Consider the following 23,838-nt stretch of genomic DNA (forward strand, 5'->3'; position numbering starts at 1 on the left):
ATCAGGGAAGAGAGAGGTGAAGGTTTATAAACTAAAAGAGGAGGCAGTTAGGGTAAGATATAAACAGCTATTGGAGGATAGATGGGCTAATGAGAGCATAGGCAATGGGGTCGAAGAGGTATGGGGTAGGTTTAAAAATGTAGTGTTAGAGTGTTCAGCAGAAGTTTGTGGTTACAGGAAAGTGGGTGCGGAAGGGAAGAGTAGCGATTGGTGGAATGATGATGTAAAGAGAGTAGTAAGGGAGAAAAAGTTAGCATATGAGAAGTTTTTACAAAGTAGAAGTGATGCAAGGAGGGAAGAGTATATGCAGAAAAAGAGAGAGGTTAAGAGAGTGGTGAAGCAATGTAAAAAGAGAGCAAATGAGAGAGTGGGTGAGATGTTATCAACAAATTTTGTTGAAAATAAGAAAAAGTTTTGGAGTGAGATTAACAAGTTAAGGAAGCCTAGAGAACAAATGGATTTGTCAGTTAAAAATAGGAGAGGAGAGTTATTAAATGGAGAGTTAGAGGTATTGGGAAGATGGAGGGAATATTTTGAGGAATTGTTAAATGTTGATGAAGATAGGGAAGCTGTGATTTCGTGTATAGAGGTTAAGAGAGTGGTGAAGCAATGTAAAAAGAGAGCAAATGAGAGAGTGGGTGAGATGTTATCAACAAATTTTGTTGAAAATAAGAAAAAGTTTTGGAGTGAGATTAACAAGTTAAGGAAGCCTAGAGAACAAATGGATTTGTCAGTTAAAAATAGGAGAGGAGAGTTATTAAATGGAGAGTTAGAGGTATTGGGAAGATGGAGGGAATATTTTGAGGAATTGTTAAATGTTGATGAAGATAGGGAAGCTGTGATTTCGTGTATAGGGCAAGGAGAAATAACATCTTGTAGGAGTGAGGAAGAGCCAGTTGTGAATGTGGGGAAAGTTCGTGAGGCAGTAGGTAAAATGAAAGGGGTTAAGGCAGCCGGGATTGATGGGATAAAGATAGAAATGTTAAAAGCAGGTGGGGATATAGTTTTGGAGTGGTTGGTGCAATTATTTAATAAATGTATGGAAGAGGGTAAGGTACCTAGGGATTGGCAGAGAGCATGCATAGTTCCTTTGTATAAAGGCAAAGGGGACAAAAGAGAGTGCAAAAATTATAGGGGGATAAGTCTGTTGAGTATACCTGGTAAAGTGTATGGTAGAGTTATTATTGAAAGAATTAAGAGTAAGACGGAGAATAGGATAGCAGATGAACAAGGAGGCTTTAGGAAAGGTAGGGGGTGTGTGGACCAGGTGTTTACAATGAAACATATAAATGAACAGTATTTAGATAAGGCTAAAGAGGTTTTTGTGGCATTTATGGATTTGGAAAAGGCGTATGACAGGGTGGATAGGGGGGCAATGTGGCAGATGTTGCAGGTGTATGGTGTAGGAGGTAGGTTACTGAAAGCAGTGAAGAGTTTTTACGAGGATAGTGAGGCTAAAGTTAGAGTATGTAGGAATGAGGGAAATTATTTCCCAGTAAAAGTAGGCCTTAGACAAGGATGTGTGATGTCACCGTGGTTGTTTAATATATTTATAGATGGGGTTGTAAGAGAAGTAAATGCAAGGGTCTTGGCAAGAGGCGTGGAGTTAAAAGATAAAGAATCAAACATAAAGTGGGAGTTGTCACAGTTGCTTTTTGCTGATGACACTGTGCTCTTGGGAGATTCTGAAGAGAAGTTGCAGAGATTGGTGGATGAATTTGGTAGGGTGTGCAAAAGAAGAAAATTAAAGGTGAATACAGGAAAGAGTAAGGTTATGAGGATAACAAAAAGATTAGGTGATGAAAGATTGGATATCATATTGGAGGGAGAGAGTATGGAGGAGGTGAATGTATTCTGATATTTGGGAGTGGACGTGTCAGCGGATGGGTCTATGAAAGATGAGGTGAATCATAGAATTGATGAGGGGAAAAGGGTGAGTGGTGCACTTAGGAGTCTGTGGAGACAAAGAACTTTGTCCTTGGAGGCAAAGAGGGGAATGTATGAGAGTATAGTTTTACCAATGCTCTTACATGGGTGTGAAGCATGGGTGATGAATGTTGCAGCGAGGAGAAGGCTGGAGGCAGTGGAGATGTCATGTCTGAGGGCAATGTGTGATGTGAATATAATGCAGAGAATTCGTAGTTTGGAAGTTAGGAGGAGGTGCGGGATTACCAAAACTGTTGTCCAGAGGGCTGAGGAAGGGTTGTTGAGGTGGTTCGGACATTTAGAGAGAATGGAGCGAAACAGAGTGACTTCAAGAGTGTATCAGTCTGTAGTGGAAGGAAGGCGGGGTAGGGGTCGGCCTAGGAAAGGTTGGAGGGAGGGGGTAAAGGAGGTTTTGTGTGCGAGGGGCTTGGACTTCCAGCAGGCATGCATGAGCATGTTTGATAGGAGTGAATGGAGACAAATGGTTTTTAATACTTGACGTGCTGTTGGAGTGTGAGCAAAGTAACATTTATGAAGGGGTTCAGGGAAACCGGCATTCCGGACTTGAGTCCTGGAGATGGGAAGTACAGTGCCTGCACTCTGAAGGAGGGGTGTTAATGTTGCAGTTTAAAAACTGTAGTGTAAAGCACCCTTCTGGCAAGACAGTGATGGAGTGAATAATGGTGAAAGTTTTTCTTTTTCGGGCCACCCTGCCTTGGTGGGAATCGGCCAGTGTGATAAAAAAAAAAATACATTTACTAAAGTAAAGCCCCTGGAAAGATGGGGCTTGATGCAGTGTACTGTATATTTCTTCCAGAGAAAATGGAGAGAGCTAATACTCCACCAGTAAGGTTATTTAGGTACAGGTACACATTAATACAGTTATACATATTATCGTACATAGTAACATGTGTAAATTACCTAGGATAACCCCAAAAAAGTCAGACACGTGACTCATTTCCACTGGGGTCCTTGACTATTATGAGTTTAATACACACACTGATCAGTTAAAAATATGCTAAAAAGTAACAAGAATTTTACCCTGTTTGTCACTTTTGTTTCTCAAAGTACTGACTAAGTGTTTGGAAATGGTTTTGTAGCTCATTTGAGCAGTGAATACCTGTGGATCATCTGCTTTCATTGCCGATGCTTCTCATAAATTTCGCTATACAATTTTCTCATTTATTTAGTTAACACTCCCAGTATTATGTGCACAAAATGCAAAAAAAAAAAAAAAAAAAAAAAAAGTTAAGTAAAAAAAAAATATGAAAATATTGAGAGAATCAATCAGGAAGTATCACATGTATTTTTGTTAATGTTGGGTTGAGGGGTTGTGACAGCCCTTAGGCTGTCAAATTGCTGGGTGCAACATCCCCCTAGGCAGTTCATTATTTTTGGGTTGAAAGGTTATGGTGGCCATGGCCTACAGCCCATTAAAACCCAACTCAACACTGAGAAACTTATACAGTGGACCCCCGGTTTACGATCAGCTCCCAATGCGACCAATTATGTAAGTGTATTTATGTAAGTGCGTTTGTAAGTTATGTGAACAAATTCGGTCAGTACTGGCACCTGAACATACTTCTGGAATGAAATAATCATCGTAAACCGGGGGTCCACTGTATAATGTTTCCTGACTAATTCTCTATAAATATAATTTTTGTGTGTTAGGCACTCATAAAATGGAGTTATAAGAGTACTGTGTGTGCACTGAACAATGAAACCATCTCTGGTGATGAGAGGGAAGCATGACAGAAGTTATGACATCACTCCTCTGACAGACATACATAAAATGGGATTATAACATTACTATGACTATTAAATAATGAACCAGTGTGATTAAGCGTGCGCACACACACACACTAGTATGCAAAGTTATGGAGAAGATTATCAGGAGGAGAGTGGTGGAGCACCTGGAATGGAACAAGAGTATAAACGCCAACCAGCACGGATTCATGGAAGGCAAATCCTGTGTCACAAACCTTCTGGAGTTTTATGATAAAGTAACAGAAGTAAGACACGAGAGAGAGGGGTGGGTTGATTGCGTCTTCTTGGACTGCAAGAAGGCCTTTGGCACAGTTCCTCACAAGAGATTAGTGCAGAAGCTAGAGGATCAGGTGCATATAACAGGAAGGGCACTGCAGTGGATCAGAGAATACCTGACAGGGAGGCAACAACGAGTCTTGGTACGTGATGAGATGTCACATTGGGCACCTGTGACGAGCGGGGCTTCACAGGAGTCGGTCCTAGGACCAGTGCTGTTTTTGATATATATGAATGACATGATGGAAGGGTTAGACTCAAAAGTGTCCCTGTTTGCAGATGATTTGAAGTTAATGAGGAGAATTAAATCGGATGAGGATCAGGCAGGGCTTCGAAGAGACCTGGACAGACTGGACACCTGGTCCAGCAACTGGCTTCTCGAATTTAATCCCGCCAAATGCAGAGTCATGAAGATCAGGGAAGGGCACAGAAGACCGCAGATGGAGTATAGGCTAGGTGGCCAAAGACTGCAAACCTCGCTCAAGGAGAAAGATCTTGGTGTGAGTATAACACCGAGCATGTCTCCGGAAGCACACATCAACCAGATAACTGCTGCAGCATATGGGCGCCTGGCAAACCTGAGAACAGTATTCCAATACCTTAGTAAGGAATTGTTCAAGACACTGTACACCGTGCCCATACTGGAGTATGCAGCACCTGTTTGGAACCCGCACTTGATCAAGCAAGTCAAGAAATTAGAGAAAGTGCAAAGGTTTGCAACAAGGTTAGTTCCAGAGCTAAGGGGAATGTCTTATGAAGAAAGGTTAAGGAAATCAGCCTGACAACACTGGAGGACAGGAGGGTCAGGGGAGACATGATAACGACATATAAAATACTGCACGGAATAGACAAGGTGGACAAAGACAGGATGTTCCAGGGAGGGGACACAGAAACAAGAGGTCACAATTGGAAGTTGAAGAGTCAGATGAGTCAAAAGGATGTTAGGAAGTATTTCTTCAGTCATAGAGTAGTCAGGCAGTGGAATACCCTAGAAAGTGATGTAGTGGAGGCGGGAACCATACATAGTTTTAAGGCGAGGTTTGATAAAGTTAATGGAGTAGGGAGAGAGAGGACCTAGTAGCAATCAGTAAAGAGGCAGGGCCAGGAGTTATGACTCGACCCCTGCAACCACAAATAGGTGAGTACACACACACACCTTCCCGTTAACGACCTGAAAACCCTCCCTCTAACATTCCACTATCCCCCCTCTCTTTCTCTCTCTCTACCTATCTCTCTCACTACCTGTCTCTCTTCCTGTCTCTCTCTTTACCTATCTCTCTCCTCTCTCCCATCTCTCCCCTCTAACATCTCTCCCCCTCTCATTATCTCTCCCCTCTCCCATTTCCCATCTCTCTCTTCTCTCTCTCTCTCTCTCCCCTCTCTCTTCCCCTAACCTCTCTCTCCCCTCTCTCTCTTCCATCTCCCCCTCTCTTCCCCTTCTCCCCTGTCTCTCCCCTTCTCTCTCTCTCCCCTTTTCCCTTCTCACTCTCCCCCTCTCTCCTACCTTTCCCTTCTCTTTCCCTCTCTCTTGTGCTCTCCCCCTTTTCCCTTCTCACTCTCCCCCTCTCTCTTTCCTTCTACCTTTCCCTTCTCTCTCTTTTCTCTTTCAAAAAAAAAAAATGGTGGAGACTTGAAGGATGGAACAAGAGTGGGAGAGAAAATTAGGAGAGCTTTCTGAAAAAATGGAGACAGAGGTTTCTGTGAAATTAGAAAAGAGGTTGGAGAAGGAGAAGAAGAATTGGGAGGCACAAGTTGAAACTGCAGTAGCCAGGATAAGGGTCCTAGAAGATGAGGTAAACAGGCTGAAGCAAGTTACAAGGGCACTGACCAGAGAAGACACAGCATATGAAGCTGAGAGGCCAAACAGGAAGGATGGAGATATGAATTATGCTAAGGTCATATCAGCCTGCCAGGAAGGGCCAAGGTGTGAAAGGGGAGAGCATCTGGGTGCAGATGGAGAGGGTGATAGGTCAAATGCGGAGGCACAACCATGCTACCAAGAGCCACTGGAAAAAACAAGGGAGAAAATGACCATGTACAGACAGGAACCAGAGTTACAGAGGGAGAGGCAATAGGAGGAGGAAAGGGCAAAAACAGTGTTTATCCATGGGCTTCAGGAGAGAGAGGAAAGGACACACACTGAAAGACTACAGGCAGAAAGAAAGGAGATTGAGAACATCATCACAATATAGGTGAAGAAAACATGGACGAGATTGTAAATTTTCAGAGAATAGGGGGGTACTTGAAGGGGAGAAAAAGACCGATCAAGCTGATTCTCAGGATGGAAACAGTGCGGAACAGGATCCTCCAAGAGAAACCACAGTTGAAATGGTCAGGATGGTACAAGAGGGTGTTCCTAGACAGAGACAGAACACAAACAGAATGACAGCAGCTGAGGGAGAGGACAAAAAAGCGAAAGGAGCTAGGAAAGGAGACAAGGATGGAACCAGCAGAGGCCAATCAGAGCAGAGCAGAGCAGCAAGGGCAAGCACACACAGAACTATCCTCAGAACTCCACAACCTATCACACCATCCCAACACAAACTACAATCCATACTCACAGCTTCCACCCAACACCCAGCTATATAATCCCAAAGTATGCTACCAGGTCTCCCACCCTCACAGGCCCCCAAACCACAGTGTTGGAAAGGAATCTGAAGGCATGGTACACAGACGCTGATGGAATAACAAATAAGTGGGAGGAGTGGCACGAAAGAGTCAAAGAGGCATCGCCAGATATTATAGCTCTCACAGAAACCAAGCTTACATGTATGATAACAGATGCCATCTTTCCAATGGGATACCAGATCCTGAGGAAAGAGAGGGAACAGGGGGGTGGAGGAGTGGCACTGCTGATCAAAAACCGATAGAATTTTGATGATCTGGAGAGAGGAGACAGCGGAGAAACAAGTGATTACATAGTGGGAACGTTTCACTCTGGAGGTCCCAAGGTGGTAATTGCAGTGATGTATAACCCACCACAGAGCAGGAGGAGGCCAAGGCAAGAGTATGACGAGAGCAATGGAGCAATGGTTGACACACTGGCTGCAGTGGCCAGAAGAGCTCATGCATGCAGGGCAAAGCTCCTGATCATGGGTGACTTTAACCACAAGGAGATCGATTGGGAGAACTTGGAGCCACATGGGGGCCAAGATACATGGAGGGCTAAGATGATGGATGTAGTACTGGAAAACTTCATGTACCAACACATAAGGGACACTACAAGAGAGAGAGGAGAGGAGAGGATGAACCAGCAAGACTGGACCTAGTATTCACCTTGAGTAGTGCAGATATTGAGGACATCACATACGAAAGACCCCTTGGGGCCAGCGATCATGTGGTTTTAAGCTTCGAATACACAGTAGAGCTACAAGTGGAGGGGGAAGCAGGAAGGCCAGGACGAATGAAGCCAAACTACAAGAAAGGGGACTACACGGGAATGAGGAACTTCCTGAACAGGGTTCAGTGGGACAGAGAATTGGCAAGGAAGTCAATTAATGAGATGATGGAATATGTAGCAACAATGTGCAAGGAGGCTGAGGAGAGGTTTATACCCAAGGGTAACAGGAATACTGAAAAAGCCAGGATGAGCCCATGGTTCACCCAAAGGTGCAGGGAGGCAAAAATCAAGTGTGCTAGGGAATGGAAGAAATATAGAAGGCACAGGACCCAGGAGAATAAGGAGAGCAGTCGTAGAGCCAGAAATGAATATGCACTGATAAGAAGGGAGGCCCAACGACAATATGAAAACGATATAGCAGCGAAAGCCAAATCTGACCTGAAGCTGTTATACAGCCACATCAGGAGGAAAACAACAGTCAAGGACCAGGTAATCAGGCTAAGGAAGGAAGGAGGAGAGACAACAAGAAATGACCATGAAGTAAGTGAGGAACTCAACAAGAGATTTAAAGAAGTGTTCACAGAGGAGACAGAAGGGGCTCCAGAAAGACAGAGAGGCGGGGCACACCACCAAGTGCTGGATACAGTACACACAACCAAGGAAGAAGTGAAGAGGCTTCTGAGTGAGATAGATACCTCAAAGGCAATGGGGCCGGATAACATCTCTCCATGGGTCCTGAGAGAGGGAGCAGAGGAGCTATGTGTACCCCTAACAACAATATTCAATACATCTATCGAAACAGGGAGATTGCCTGAGACATGGAAGACAGCAAATGTAGTCCCAATCTTTAAAAAAGGAGACAGACATGAAGCACTAAACTACAGACCAGTGTCACTGACATGTATAGTATGTAAAGTCATGGAGAAGATTATCAGGAGAAGAGTAGTGGAACACCTAGAAAGGAATGATCTCATCAACAGCAGCCAACATGGTTTCAGGGACGGGAAATCCTGTGTCACAAACCTACTGGAGTTCTATGACATGGTGACAGCAGTAAGACAAGAGAGAGAGGGGTGGGTGGATTGCATTTTCTTGGACTGCAAGAAGGTGTTTAATACAGTTCTACTCAAGAGATTAGTGCAAAAACTGGAGGACCAAGCAGGGATAACAGGGAAGGTACTACAATGGATCAGGGAATACTTGTCAGGAAGACAGCAGCGAATCATGGTATGTGGCGAGGTGTCAGAGCAGGCACCTGTGACCAGCGGGGTCCCACAGGGGTCAGTCCTAGGACCAGTGCTGTTTCTGGTATTTGTGAACGACATGACAGAAGGAATAGAATCCGAAGTGTCCCTGTTTGCAGATGACGTGAAGTTGATGAGAAGAATTCATTCAATCGAAGACCAGGCAGAACTACAAAGGGATCTGGACAGGCTGCAGACCTGGCCCAGTAATTGGCTACTGGAGTTCAATCCCACCAAGTGCAAAGTCATGAAGATTGGGGAAGGGCAAAGAAGACCGCAGACGGAGTACAGTCTAGGGGGCCAGAGACTACAAACCTCGCTCAAGGAAAAAGATCTTGGGGTGAGTATAACACCAGGCACATCTCCTGAAGCGCACATCAACCGAATAACTGCTGCAGCATATGGGCGCCTAGCAAACCTCAGAACAGCATTCCGACATCTTAATAAGGAATCGTTCAGGACCCTGTACACCGTGTACATTAGGCCCATATTGGAGTATGCGGCACCAGTTTGGAACCCACACCTAGCCAAGCATGTAAAGAAACTAGAGAAAGTGCAAAGGTTTGCAACAAGACTAGTCCCAGAGCTAAAAGGTATGTCCTACGAGGAGAGGTTAAGGGAAATCAACCTGATGACACTGGAGGACAGGAGAGATAGGGGGGACATGATAATGACATACAAAATACTGAGAGGAATTGACAAGGTGGACAAAGACAGGATGTTCCAGAGATTGGACACAGTTGGAAGTTGAAGACACAGATGAATCACAGGGATGTTAGGAAGTATTTCTTCAGCCACAGAGTAGTCAGTAAGTGGAATAGTTTGGGAAGCGATGTAGTGGAGGCAGAAACCATACATAGCTTTAAGCAGAGGTATGATAAAGCTCACGGTTCAGGGAGAGTGACCTAGTAGCGACCAGTGAAGAGGCGGGGCCAGGAGCTTGGACTCGACCCCTGCAACCTCAACTAGGTGAGTACACACACACACACACACACACACACACACACACACACACACACACACACACACACACACACACACACACACACACACATACACACACATACACACACATACACACTCACACTCACACTCTCATTCTCTATCTCTCTCTCATTCTCTATCTCTCTCTCTCATTCTCACTCATTCTCTTTTTTTTTACACAAGGTTTGACAAGGTTAAGGATCCCTAGCTTTATTGACAAGCTATTTACAGGTTAAGGATTCCTAACTTTATTGACAGGCTAAGAGCTCTTACCTGCATATTTCTCTCTCTCAAGTATAGCATTTAACATTTTTTTGAGGACTGCACTGCAATATTTAATGTAAGAAACATTCACACCAATCATTAACATATTACTGTTGATGACCCTGTTCAGGGCAGGAAAAATATCAGAGCTGGAACAAATACAGAGATCATTTATGGCCCACATAGAGATAATATAGCATTTAAATTACTGGGAATGCCTTAAAATCTTAAATATGTACAGCCTTTTCTCAGTGCTGTAATATGATGGCTTTGAAGCCAGTGTCGGTCCTGTAATATTACACCAAAATTATAGTGGCTTCAGATTGTGTGGGAGAAAGCTGGATGGCCTATATATGAGAGAATGGGTCTGCTTGGTTAGTGTGCACAATATAAAAAAAAATCCTGCAGTAAGGAGTGCATAATAAGAGAAAAAATGTGACCTTGTTTTTGGTTTAACCCTTTGAGGGTTTTGGACGTACTAGTACGTCTTACGCGTAGGGGTTTTTGACGTACTAGTACGCACAAATTCTAGCGCCGTCAAATCTCACAGGAAAAGGCTGGTAGGCCTACATGTGAGAGAATGGGTCTGTGTGGTCGGTGTGCGCGGTAGAAAAAAAATCTGGGACCCAGTGGTGCATTGTGGGAACACCATCTTAGTAAACAATGTCCACCATGCCTCGCGGTAAGAAGCTCCTCACTCCTCGGCGAATTGGGACACTTTTGTTCCCCAGTGACAGTTCTAATACAGATGGAAGTGCCAGTGAAGATGAGTTTCAAGGTTTTGGTGAGGTTTTGACCGAAACTAATGACCATAATATCGGTAATAGTGAGGAAAACCCAGATGACCCTCAGCCTTCCACCTCTGGTGCTGGGCCGTCTTGTTCACGTTCAGTTGTACCAGAATCCAAGAGGAAACTTCTATTTTCCCAAATCCCAGACTCAGATGAGAGCATGGGTGATGATAGTGATAGTGAATATGAACTACAAGCTCTTCAAACTAGTTCCAGTAGTGATAGTGAAGTGCAATATTCCCCAGTGAAGCGTCAGTATATACGATGATATATGCGCTCTGGTAGTGTGCCATATGCTATTCCAAGGGGAAGGAGTGCATCTCGGAGTACATCCCGTGGCTGTACAACAGGAACAGAGAGTGAAAATGACGATGATACTGTTGCAATTGGGATGGAACATGTGCGGGGTGGTAGTGGTGCCGGCGGTGAGGCACCAGCAGTGGACCATGCTGCCACCCACGCTGCTGCCTCAGCTGATCTACAACAAAGGCCACCATCCCCCACCCACCCACCACACCAGCCTCCACAACCACCTGTCATTGTCCAGTACCCACCAGCAGACCGCACCTGGGATTGGCAGGAAGCTGTCAATTTTGTTCCAAATGCCCACCAGTTTGATGACAGCCAAAGTGGAATACGGCCATCTTGTACATTTGGGAACAATGCCACTGAACTGGAATGTTTCGAGTTATTCTTTGACGAACCACTGATGGAAAGTATTGTCATGGAAAGCAAAATATACTACGAGTACACCATGGCAAACACATTACTTTCACCAAAATCACGTCTACACCAGTGGAAGGAGGCAACTGTGGCTGAGATGTATCTTTTCTTTGCCGCAATAATGCTTATGCCACATGTGTATAAGCACAAAGTGAAATCATACTGGTCAACAGACCGCCTGATTGCAACCCCGGGTTTCAGTGATATAATGCCAGTGAATCGATTTGTGCTAATGTTACGTATGCTTCATTTCTCAGACAAAACCAGGCCTAACAGAACTGACAGGTTATATAAGATTAGGAATATGTTTGTGTATCTGAAAGAGAAATTCAGTACGCATTTTTATCCCTTCAGGAAGCTTGTAATTGACGAGTCTTTGATTCTGTTCAAAGGAAGACTCTCTTTCAAGCAGTACATACCAAGCAAGAGGAAATGCTTTGGTATAAAGTTGTTTGTGCTTTGTGATTGTTACAGTGGTCTGGTATTGGATATTATTGTGTACACTGGAAGTTATACATTGCAAAATACCAGGAAGTTATTGGGCATCTCAGGTGATGTGGTTAGAACAATGATAGAACCATACCTTGGTAAGGGGCATATATTATATACAGATAACTGGTACACAAGCCCCTCACTCAGTGATTTTTTGCGAGTGAACATGACAGATGTGTGTGGCACAGTGCGTGCAAATCGGAAACATATGCCCAGGTTTGACGCTGGCACTCGTAGAGGTGAGGTGCAGGCGTTTGCTGCCAATGACATCATGGCATTTCGGTGGCACGACAAACGAGATGTCACACTGTTGTCATCAGTTCACCCTAATGAAATGGCAGACAGTGGCAGGCAGCATAGAGAGAGCAATGAACCCATTCTAAAACCTGCAGCTGTGATTGATTACACCTTCAACATGCGTTCAGTGGACAAATGTGACATGCAGATTGGGTTTGCTGATTGTGTTCACAATAGTTATAAGTGGTACATCAAACTGTTTTTCCATCTTCTGGACATTTCCATGCTCAATGCTTATAATATGTATAGGATGAAGACCAGAAACAAACCACAGTACGGCGAATTCTGTTTGTCTGTCATCAGACAAATAGTATTCAAGTACCAAGGAACAGCACCTGCAATTGACCACCCACCAAATTATCAACAACTACCTGCTTGTCTGAAGCATGGTGATCACTTCCTGGTAAAACTGCCTGCTACTGCTTTCAAGAAAAAGGCTCAGAGGAGGTGTTATGTCTGTGCACATACAAAAAAACGCCCACAACAACGCAGAGACACTCGTTTTTTGTGTGAGGAATGTAAAACTCCACTGTGCATGACACCATGTTTCAAAGAGTTCCACAGGCTGCAGAACTTCTAGAAACATTCCCTGTGACTGTATATGTGTATATAAAATATAGAAAAATAGTAATAAGCAACATTTCATATCGTTTGTTTGTGTAAATATTTTTTGTAAACAAAATAATGACAACAGTGTTTACGCCCTTATTGTGTAGTATTGAAAAAGAAATAACTTACAAAATACTGATCATGTTGGCCTCTGAGGCCATAAAAGTTACTCAGAAAAAGAAAAATTGAAAAATAATTGAAAATAGTACATAAAAAAGTAAATAGAAAAATAGCGGGTGACGGCAGTCGGCGATGTTACCAGATGTTCAATTTTGGCAAACTTCACGCCTCCATATCTTGGTAAGTATTGATGGTAAAAAATTTTTGTTTAGCCTATAATATTTAGAAAAAAAAAAAAACTATTTTTTCATAAGAAAAAATAATTTTTTTTTTTTTTTTAAATTTGGCTGACCCTGAGAACGAGTTTCGGAGAGGGCCTGTCGACCCTCAAAGGGTTAAAGCAGTGGCTTTGCGGTGTATTTTCGTATGGTATTTATGGTTGTATTCTCATTTTTTGTCTCATTTGATAGAAAGGAAGATATATTACAGAAATAGAGGTGATTTTGAATGATTTATCAACTAAAAGTAACTTGAAATTGAGCTCAAAGTAGCAGAAATATTAGATTTTTGACGATGTTCAAGAGTAAACAAATCATGTCACGCGTCCAATACTTGTCAACTGGTGGGTCTAATATGCATTCATGAATGTGCTGATATTAATTATACAATTATTACAGTTATGCAGTGGTCTGAATAACAGTAGATCATCTAATTTTTTATGTAAATAAAAATTCAAAATGAAAAGCAAGTGTAATATAAGAGGGCCTGGAGACATGACTAATGAACAGAGAAAATGTTATTTTAGTGCCAGGAATGTCTGCATTGCTTATTCTGGCCCCTATTTTAAAATTGGCCTTGAATTTTGTGTGAAATTGGCCAAATTAGTAATTTCTGATCTATTTTTGTGTAGTTGAAGTAGGTAAATGAGCATTTTTTTTTTGTACTCAGTCGATAGAATAAAAGTATTTCTAGTGAAATAGCTATGAGTTTGGTCGAGTGGAACAAAGGAATTGGCCCAAAATAGGGCTGAAAGTGGGCAAAATCGCCGATGCGTAAATATCACCGAGACTGCTAATTCTGTGGGAGCGTAATTTCATAAGTTTTTCGTCAAATTTCAAACTTTTGGTTTCATTACCTTCAGAAAAAATTCTCTAGCATTTCATGAGTTTTTTTTTTTTTAAATTCTTCGACACGATGAGCAAATTTGTAAGCAGGGGTCTCAACACTCAAAGGGTTAGTGATGGAGTTCTGTTCCTAAGAATAGGTCAGTAAGCAAATTGGTCATTAAGTGAGGATCATACTATACTGGTAGTGGGTTTGTGTCAACCATCTTTAGATATTTTTTTAACCCTTAAACGGTCCAAAGAGATCGACGTTCAAATTCGTAGTGCGACAAAAGTAGATCTACTTTTTTTACATATTTTCAAATATAACAAAAAAAAAATGTAGATAAAAGTTTTTTTTACACGTTTTCAAATGTAAAACAAAAAAGAAGATTACATTTTTTTTACATACTTTCAGATGCTGAAAAAATGTATATATACGTTTGGACCATTTAAGGGTTACTGTCACCTTTGCACCATTTATAACATTTCTAGCATATTTTTAAATATTTATACAGTAGTGTACTGTATACTGTTATAAACAGAATAGAGGAAATCAACTCTAATATACATTACTTATGTTTGCATACTGGTTGGAGATCTGGTCGTAAGTCCAAGCTGTCGGTAAATGAGTACGTCGCTTAGGGAGAAGAGGCGGTACTCACTGTTGTGGGAGAGAGAGAGAGAGATACATTATAACATATACTGTATTTTATGGCTTTCGAAGATGCGATTTTTTTTCCCAAAATAAGTCTCAAAAATTTACCCAGCATCTACACTGGGATAAGTGTAGAGGTCTTCAAGAGGAACCTGGACAAGTATCTTCACCAGGTGCCACATCAGCCAGGCTGTGATGGATATATGGGGCAGCAGACCACCAGCAGCAACAGCCTGGTTGACCAGGCAAACACCAGACGAGCCTGTCCTGTGGCTGGGCTCCGGGAGTAGAAAAACTCCTGGAACTCATCAAATGTAAAGGTACAACATACAACACATCATAGTAGCTATGGTAGCAATGACAACACCCCAAGTGATTTTTTTAGTGGTAGGAAATGAAGAAAGAAAATGGAAAGAAATAACCAAAGAGTCCACCACCTTGGAGCCTTGTTAGACTGGAGGCACAGCCAGTGGCCCCTCCAGACTCACAACTACTGATGCCAACAACAAAATCCCCCAACAAACATGCAACACAACCTCATTTATATTTGCTAATATACAGGGCCTCAAGCCATCCACCAACAACAAAATACCTTTCATTAGTGGACTTCTCTGTGAAGGCTGCACTGTTTGCAGGCTTCACAGAGACCCATGCAAAAGATTACTTTGACAGTAAAATATGGATACCTGGATACAACCTTTTTAGATGTGACAGAAAGAACAGGCAACAAGGGGGGGTTGGCCTGTATGTCAGAGTCGCTTATTTGCACAGAGATACTGAACACCACAAATGATGTAGTTGAAGTTCTGACAGTAAAAATCGAGAACCAAAACTTAGTCATTGTACTTGTAAGTAAGCCACCAGATACAACTTCCCAACAGTTCAAGGAACAACTATCAAAAATTGACTCCTGTCTGGAAAACTTTCCAACCCCATCCCCAAACATCTTGCTGCTTTGTGACTTCAATCTAAGACATACAAAATGGAAGAATATAGCAAATAACATTGTAGCAGAAATAATCCCTGGAGGCAGCTCAGATGAAAAGTCACACACACAGGAGCTGCAGAATTTCTGCAACAGATACACCCTAAGTCAGCAGATAGTGGAGCCAACAAGACTGGAGAATGCACTTGACCTTATTTTCACAAATAATGAGGACCTGGTAAGAAACATAGTATCAAAAACAAATTCTGATCACAATCTAATTGAAGTCCAGACTTACATGCACAGGAGTCCTGATCAGCAAAATGCATACAGCTGTGAGGGTACCTTTACCAAATTCAACTTCAGCAACACGAACATCATCTGGGATCAGGTAAACTATGCCCTAAATGAAACATGCTGGGAGGATATCTTAAATTTCATGTACCCTAACCAATGCCTTGAAAAGATCCTCCTCCTGGTAGCTGACGTATGTTCTAGGTACATTCCTATAAGAAAAAAGAAAAGAAGAAGTAAACTGGAGAGAGAGACTCCCTCTACAGGAGAAGACAAAGAATCACTGACCTCCTCAAGAATGCCAGATTATCTGATACATGGAAGGAAGTGCTAACCAGGGAAGTGGAAATTATTGAGCTAAAGTTAAAGGACTCATACAGGATCCAGGAGAGACAAGAAGAGCTAAAAGCGATTAGTGAAATTGAAAGAAATTCGAAATATTTCTTTTCATATGCCAAAAACAAGGCAAAAACCACTTCTAGTATAAGGCCCCTGCTCAGACAAGACAGATCCTACACAGACGACAAAGAAATGAGTGAGATACTGAAATCACAATGTGACTGTGTTCATTGAGCCACTAACCAGTCTGAAGATAGACAATCCAAACAATTTTTTCATGAATGAGCCTCAAAACCCTGCCAATGTATGCCAAATTTATGACATAACCCTAACTCCACTAGACTTTAAGAAAGCCATCAACGACATGCCCATGCACTCAGCCCCAGGCCCAGACTCTTGGAACTCTGTGTTCATTAAGAACTGCAAGAAACCCCTTTCACGGACCCTAGGTATGCTATGGAGAAGGAACTTAGATACAGGCGAGATTCCACAGTCACTAAAAACAACAGATAGCCCCACTCCATAAAGGTGGCAGCAAAGCAGTAGCTCAGAACTATAGACCAATAGCTTTAACGTCCTATATCATAAAAATCTTTGAAAGAGTTCTAAGAAGCAGGATAGCAAACCACCTGGACTCCCAAAAATTGAACAACCCAGGGCAACATGGTTTCAGAGCAGGTCACTCCTGCCTTACGCAACTGCTAGACTACTATGATATGGTCCTAGATGCACTGAAAAACAAACAGAATGCAGATGTAGTATACACAGATTTTGCAAAAGCCTTTGACAAGTGCGACCATGGTGTAATAGCACACAAAATGCATGCTAAAGGGATAACTGGCAAAGTAGGCAGATGGATCTTCAACTTTCTAACCAATCGCACACAAAGACTAGTGGTAAATACAGTTAAATCAGATGCTGCCACAGTACTTGCACCTATCCTGTTCCTTATTCTTGTATCAGACATAGACCGAGATGTATCATCCTTTGCAGATGATACTAGGATCTGCATGAGAGTGTCATCCATTGAGGACAGCAAAGCTCCAAGCAGATATAAACCCAAGTTTTCCAATGGGCAACAGAGAGAAATATGATGTTCAGTGAAGACAAATTCCAACTACTCCGTTATGGAAAACTGGAGGAAATAATAGCTAGGACTGAGCATACTACAAACTCCAATCACACAATAGAGCGAAAAAGTAACGTGAAGGACCTGGGTGTGGTAATGTCCGAAGACCACAACAATGCCACTATCACATCTGCGAGGAAACTGATAGGATGGATAATGAGAACATTCAAGACTAAGAGATGCTAAGTCACTGATGATCCTTTTTAAATCACTTGTTCTCTCTAGGCTGGAATACTGCTGTACATTAACATCCCCATTCAGGGCAGGTGAAATTGCAGATCTAGAGAATGTACAGAGAACCTTTACTGCATGTATAAGTTCCATCAAACACCTTAAACTACTGGGAATGCCTGGAAGTACTTGACTTGTACTCATTGGAGCGCAGGCAAGAGAAATATATTATAATCTACACCTGGAAGATTCTGGAGAGACTGGTCCCTAATATGCACACAGAAATCACTCCATACTAAAGCAAAAGACTTGGCAGGCAATGCAACATACCCCTAGTGAAAAGTAGGGGCGTCACTGGTACACTACGAGAAAACGCAGTAAGTGTCCAGGGCCCAAGACTGTTCAACAGCCTCCCACCAGCAATAAGGGGCATTACCAGTAGACCCCTGGTTGTCTTCAAGAGGGAGTTGGACAGATACCTAAAGATGGTGCCAGATCAGCCGGGCTGTGGTTCGTACGTTGGATTGCCTGCGGCCAGCAGTAACAGCCTCGTTGATCAGGCCCTGATCCACCGGGAGGCCTGGTCATGAACCGGGCCGCGGGGGCACTGATCCCCGGAATACCCTCCAGGTAGACTCTAGGATATCAAAGGTAATGGTAAAGAGAATGATATAGGAGAGAGAGGTGCCCATTGAATTTTTTGGTCACAGTATTGCATACACCAACAGTGTTTGATACCTGCATATGTAATGCACAATGCAACATGAAATAAGTATATGAGGTAATTCACATACAAGTTAACATTACATTTGAAGCAGTGAAAGGTAACATGGAAAACTTTTCAGATTTATGAGAATGTTTTTTATCATATATCTTGTATGACTTACGTATACATGTATGGCAGTAATTGTTGGTTAAGGCTGCATGCACACACATTACCATGATATATAGATATATATTTTTAGGTTGCATTTCAGTGACAAACAACAAATTTTTAAGACAACAGTACAGACAGTCAGGGTATATAAATGATGATCATAATGCCAGAACCTAGTGCTTCCAGGCCTTCTCATTTTTCAGACCTAATACACATCTTAAAAAAAATAGTTTTAACAGTGGAGAATGCCCAAGTCTAGCTCAACTTCTAATATACCACCTGTAGATCTTGCTTGTCATGATAGCTAATTTCTTTATTCTTTGTTAGGTGTATGAGGCAGTACATTGGGTGCAGATGTAGTGTAGTTTGGGGTGGTGAGGGAGTTTTGTCAGATGGTGGATGAGTCTGATTATTTGGGAAGTACGATACCTTGCTTGTCAGGTCGTCAGGTCAAGGCATAAACTATGTTACTGTTGTGGAGGTCAAAACTAATAACTGAGCCAGAATTGTGGAGGTTAATAAAAGATGGTCAAAAAATGAGGTTGGTGCGAAGAGTTGTGGAGGTCAAGAGGGAAGATTAAAACTAAGGTTGTGGTGTTATTCTGGAGACTAAGTGATGTACCACAGGCTGAAGGAGTCCTAAATATACTGGCTGTGGGGTCTTAGCACAACACAGGCCAAAGGAAGTGGGAGGGATTCTCAATACAGTATAAATTATTATTCTCATATCAAAAAAGGCGCTAAATCTTTTCATTATAAAATAGCTCATGGAGGGCCCCAAACACTAAAATAGGTGTGGAATCTGGAAACTAACAAGGCGCACATTGGAGTTGCAGGTGGCAGAGCTGAGCCACAGTGTAACATCACCCATGAGTTTCCGTGTGGAGTACAAACGCGGCAGTACGGGTCCCGCCATGTTCCAGCGCCACGTCAGGTTCCAAGTGGATATCACGCCGGTGTGTTCTCCCAATGACCCCAACCCGCTCTACGCAATTAACTTCATCCTCCTCTCTGGTATGATGGGTAATGAACCAACACGCGTATTTTTTTCCGTAGTATCCCGCTTCACAGCTTAAAGCTTATCAAACTTAAGGTGAGCTTGTACACTCATCCACACTTTAAGTCCCTCTCTCTACTTAAATGACAAAGAATAGGAATGTTCTCTTAATATGTTGCTCTGATTTTTTGTTTGGTCAAATATTAGAGCAAGTTGTATAGGAATTGTGTACAGCTGAGGAATTCTTTGAGTCTGGTTGAGGTGTACTTTTTACCAGTGTTCTCTTAGGTAAAGTACAGTAATGTGGTTCATATGATGGGTTATGTGGTTTCAACAAAATAATTATAATTAAGTACCATAACGTAAGGTGTTAATAAGTTTCAGCACATTTGTTCCAGCTGCAGGTCTGTACTACACAACATAGTAAGTTGGTAGACATCAGCCTTCCTGAGAGGTATTACCATCCTGTCATGAGTGTGAATTGGAAACCTGTTAGATGTTTTGCACTTTTGTGGAATTGTTGGTCTTTCTTGTGTCTCATGAATGCATAAGATAACAGATAATCTTACAAATTCTTACCATACATTTAGTATAGTCCGTACTCTCCTTTGTTTCTTAATAGTTCCTGGTATTGTTATTTTCAATTTAGGCCTCATCCGAGACTGGGTCACATAGGTGATAATCCTCGCAACCATATACAGATATGGTACCTGTCTCAGTGGCTGACCTGCACTACTATACAACTGCCTTTGCTGCTAGTCTGCCATTACCACCTTTGAGTGATTGTCCTGGTTTTTAAAAAGCATGTAAAATATATTTCCGATCTCTCCTTCAAAATCCTGGTGACCTTATCCTGGAAGCCCTATTCTTTAAAGTCCTTCCTTCAGTTCACTATGACTTAGCTGAATTTGACTTGTTATATCAACTTTGACTTGACTCTTAAGCACATGAAGCCACCCTTCACACTTACATCCCTTTAACGTAAGCATCCCTTTGCCATGTAGCACTAGATTCATCATGATTTATGATAGTATGCTCTGTCCTTCATGGCTGGAAGATGGCTGTAGTCATTCATCATGCTCAGTTCACTGATTCATTGATCACCAAAACAGGAGTTGGTGTAAAAAATAGAATATCTAGCAAGTTCATAAAGGTTTAAGGGAGGAGGGGAGGGAGTATGCATTAGTTGCTGGTATAAAAATAAACATACTTAGGAGTGTGTGCTCTACTTTAAACAGCTGTTGTCATAATAACCCTTCTAATACCAATGAGAGGCAGAAGATTCTCTTTTTTACCTAATGTACTCTCTTCCATATGTGTCTGTATACAGTTACTGTACCTGCAGTGTACACACTACAGCTGTATACACACTAAATAAACCTGTGTGTGTGTGTCTCATATGAACTGCAGTGCTGTACCTTATCTTCTCTCTTATCTGTTAGTTTTTTGGCCACTGTTTTTTTTATAACTGTTGGCAGAATTGTATTAATCTAGCATCTTTTTGTGATTTTACAAGTACTGTATCTTTTTTTGTACAAATTTGCTACAAAATCTATTGAACAGATTTTTTTTTTATATCTGTTAATTGATTTTATCATATATCATTTTTTTAGTATTTAATAGCAAATAGATATTTTTGGTGAAATACTTTTAAAAAATTTCAAGCTTAATTTGCATGGCAAATAATCATACTGCTTTAGGAAGTTTTGTCAGACATTTTTTCTAGATTTTTTCTGCCCAGTGTTTAGTTGCATTGCCTGCATGCTAGAGACCTTTCCAAGGGCTCTATCTCACAAGAAAAATTTTCAGGAAACATCCGACGGTTCCGGCGAATATGTGAACACATCCAGGCACAGGTGTGCAGCCGTCGACCGCCTGCCTCTCCCAGGGTGGGTCGCAAATTCACCACCGAACTCTCTGAGTCATCCTCATGTGGCTCAGATACCTCAGAGAGACTCTCCCCCTTCCCTCCAGGAAAACAGGTGTGTGTGTGTGTGTGTGTTTGTTTGTCTCTAACTTCATGTATATACATGTGTTGTATATATAAAATAACTTTGATATATCTCACCCTCCTAATGAGTCATTAACCCAGTTGTTTTGTTAAAAGGTTGAACAGATTAAAAATACATGGCCTGCCATTACACATAACATTGTACTTATTTTTTTCAAATCTCTGGTGTTTGCAGACATCAGTCATTTCTTTCATAAGTTAAATGTGTAAGGCATTTCATAATTAACACAAGCATTCTGCACATTGACAGTATACACATCTGCTTTGTTTGAATAGTTATGGATATTTGGACAAAATCTTCCTGTGTTTGCCCTCAGTCATAACTCTGTACAGTACACAGCACATGCCTGTAACCTTAGTTATCCTTAGCTATCTCGATTGTTTGTATACAAAACCGTAAAAACAGTGAAAATGTAAAATTGCAGCATTTATACCTTAGAACTTCAAAATGAAAGGAAAATACAGTAGCAGCAAATCCTTGATTTAACAGACCTTAATTTAATGGACTCTTTGGGACAAAATCTGATGGATCAGTTGATTTTAAAACAATAGACAAAGTGCACTAGTTATAGAATTGTCCATTATTGTTATGATCACAGCAAAACAATTTCATCTCTGCCCATCACAATTGTGATTACCTGTCATCCACTTCCCCAGTCCCCATTAGACCATTAAATTGAGAGATAAAGTTCAAAGGAAAGAGACCTTTCCTCCTCAGAAAGAATAAAAAGTCACAGTACCATAACTAGAACAACATACAAATAGCCCTCACTTAGGAGATTGAAATGTGACTGTTTCTGTTCAAGTTGAACCATTAACAAGTTACATAGTGGCCAAGATACAATATTTTAACCCTTTAACTGTGGCACACATGGAAATTAAATTTCCTGCATGTGTGTGTCAAGATTTTGAAAAAAAAAAAAATCACTTGTCTTACAAATAGAAAGAGTGCATGAAAAAAAAGAGTACATGAAAAAAATTAATGTAAATGTGAAAAAAGATATAGACAGAAAGTTGGTTTAATTAACAGAATATGAGAACCACTAATAGTGCTGGGAGTGCCAGTATCACAGGTGAGAAATATACTGGTTATAAACAAATGTGAGAACAATTGATGGGGAGGAAAAGACCATGAATTTACATGGAAGATAAACTAGTGTGGGAAAAGGTAACTAATTTCGTATTTCTTAAGAAAAATTAAATTTCTTAGATAGCCTACCTCTTATCTATGAAAAATTGGCAAAGCTCTTCATAACAGCATACATGAGAAGAGAGAAAACATTCACATTCAGGAAAACATACTCGAACTGTTCAAAGATAGAAAAACGTTAAAATAACCAATGAAGATGACAGAATACCAGTAGAAAGTAGCATAACAAGAAAAGAGGAGAAGGAAGTGAAGGAAAGCTAGAAACTGATACAAAGCAAAGTGATAACCAAACAGAAGCATGAAGTACAGAAGTTGTCACAAACAGTGACAACACAGGAAAAATTCAAATACTATGCTAGAGCAACATGTAAATATGAATTTGAATGTCATGAACACCCCAGGAAATGCATAAGTATGCTACAAAAAGGAAAGTGCTGCTTATGGAAGAACTGAAGCTTCTATCACCCTAAGATGTACTCACCTATTTGTGGTTGTAGGGGTTGAGACATAGCTCCTGGTCCTGCCTGTATTGTACTGTGCCTTAAAATGTCTACTATTTCATGTGAGAAGCTAAACATTTCCAATGGAAATCTTTATTAGGCACAAGGATAAACAAGACAAAAGAAAGAGAATAGAAAAAGAAAACAAAAGGGGCTCAAAATAGTCAAGGCAGAGTTGGAAAATGTTCAACGGTCATACAGTACCAGTATAGAATCAGTAAAACATCTAATCACAGAACTGTTGAAAATGCTTCAAAGCACTTGGCTTGTTCTCTCGAGAATGAAGATAAATACCTAATACAGTAATATATACGTACATGGAAGATATTTGAGGTCCTGATCCCTCATGTGCACACTGCTATACTATACCAGCTTCCTGGAGTGAAAAATATAGGAGAAATGTAGATTAAACTCAGTAGACAAACAAGCCATTATATTTCCCACATCAGGAAATTTCAAAAAGCAGTACAAAAAAAAATTCAAGGCATTAAGCACTGGACGTGATGATCAATGCTTGAGTCCTGTAACTACAAGTAATCCTAGCATTAATGTAGATTATTACATTTAAATCCCCTACACTTCTTACAATAATGTAGGTAACTGTAACATCCACAAAACACAGACCAATGAAAATATTTAAAAAATGTCAAACATTTAAGACGAGACATGAGAAGTATAGCTCTGCTGCTGTAGCTACATATAGGTAGTCAAACACACACTTCTCACAATAACAAGTTTAACACAAGATCCACATTTGTTTATTGTGATATAAATGCTATAGACTAGTTTTCAACTATATTTTCTTAATTAGCAATAATTTGTCTGGTCCATAGGCTGGAAATGGCCTTCAGTTTGCAACGTATTTATCAAAGTCTTTGTTCTCATGATTTCACAGATGCTTGAATTGTGCA

The 23,838-nt window shown here is 41.2% G+C and overlaps 2 protein-coding genes and 1 long non-coding RNA gene across 3 annotated transcripts in view; 1 reads left to right on the forward strand and 2 right to left on the reverse strand.

Moving 5' to 3' along the window:
- The window catches only part of sff (sugar-free frosting), a gene marked incomplete in the record, with an annotated part of 664,763 nt that overhangs the window by 637,224 nt on the left and 3,701 nt on the right, over nt 1-23,838 (forward strand). The window contains 2 exon segments of the mRNA XM_070089050.1: nt 19,106-19,283; nt 21,076-21,248. Coding sequence (XP_069945151.1) covers nt 19,106-19,283; nt 21,076-21,248 — 351 coding nt within the window.
- The window catches only part of LOC138853277 (uncharacterized), a 341,333-nt gene that overhangs the window by 252,992 nt on the left and 64,503 nt on the right, over nt 1-23,838 (reverse strand). The gene's annotated exons all lie outside the window — the stretch shown is intronic.
- LOC138853278 (uncharacterized) overlaps nt 1-23,838 on the reverse strand; it is a 153,100-nt gene that overhangs the window by 48,149 nt on the left and 81,113 nt on the right. Inside the window, exons 2-3 of the long non-coding RNA XR_011392479.1 lie at nt 23,245-23,303; nt 14,453-14,540 (exon numbers count right to left, since the gene is read on the reverse strand). This is a non-coding gene — a long non-coding RNA (uncharacterized lncRNA). The remainder of the gene's footprint in view (nt 1-14,452; nt 14,541-23,244; nt 23,304-23,838) is intronic.

The sequence above is a fragment of the Cherax quadricarinatus genome, chromosome 27 (assembly GCF_038502225.1).
Source record: "Cherax quadricarinatus isolate ZL_2023a chromosome 27, ASM3850222v1, whole genome shotgun sequence".
NCBI classification, from domain to species: domain Eukaryota; kingdom Metazoa; phylum Arthropoda; class Malacostraca; order Decapoda; family Parastacidae; genus Cherax; species Cherax quadricarinatus.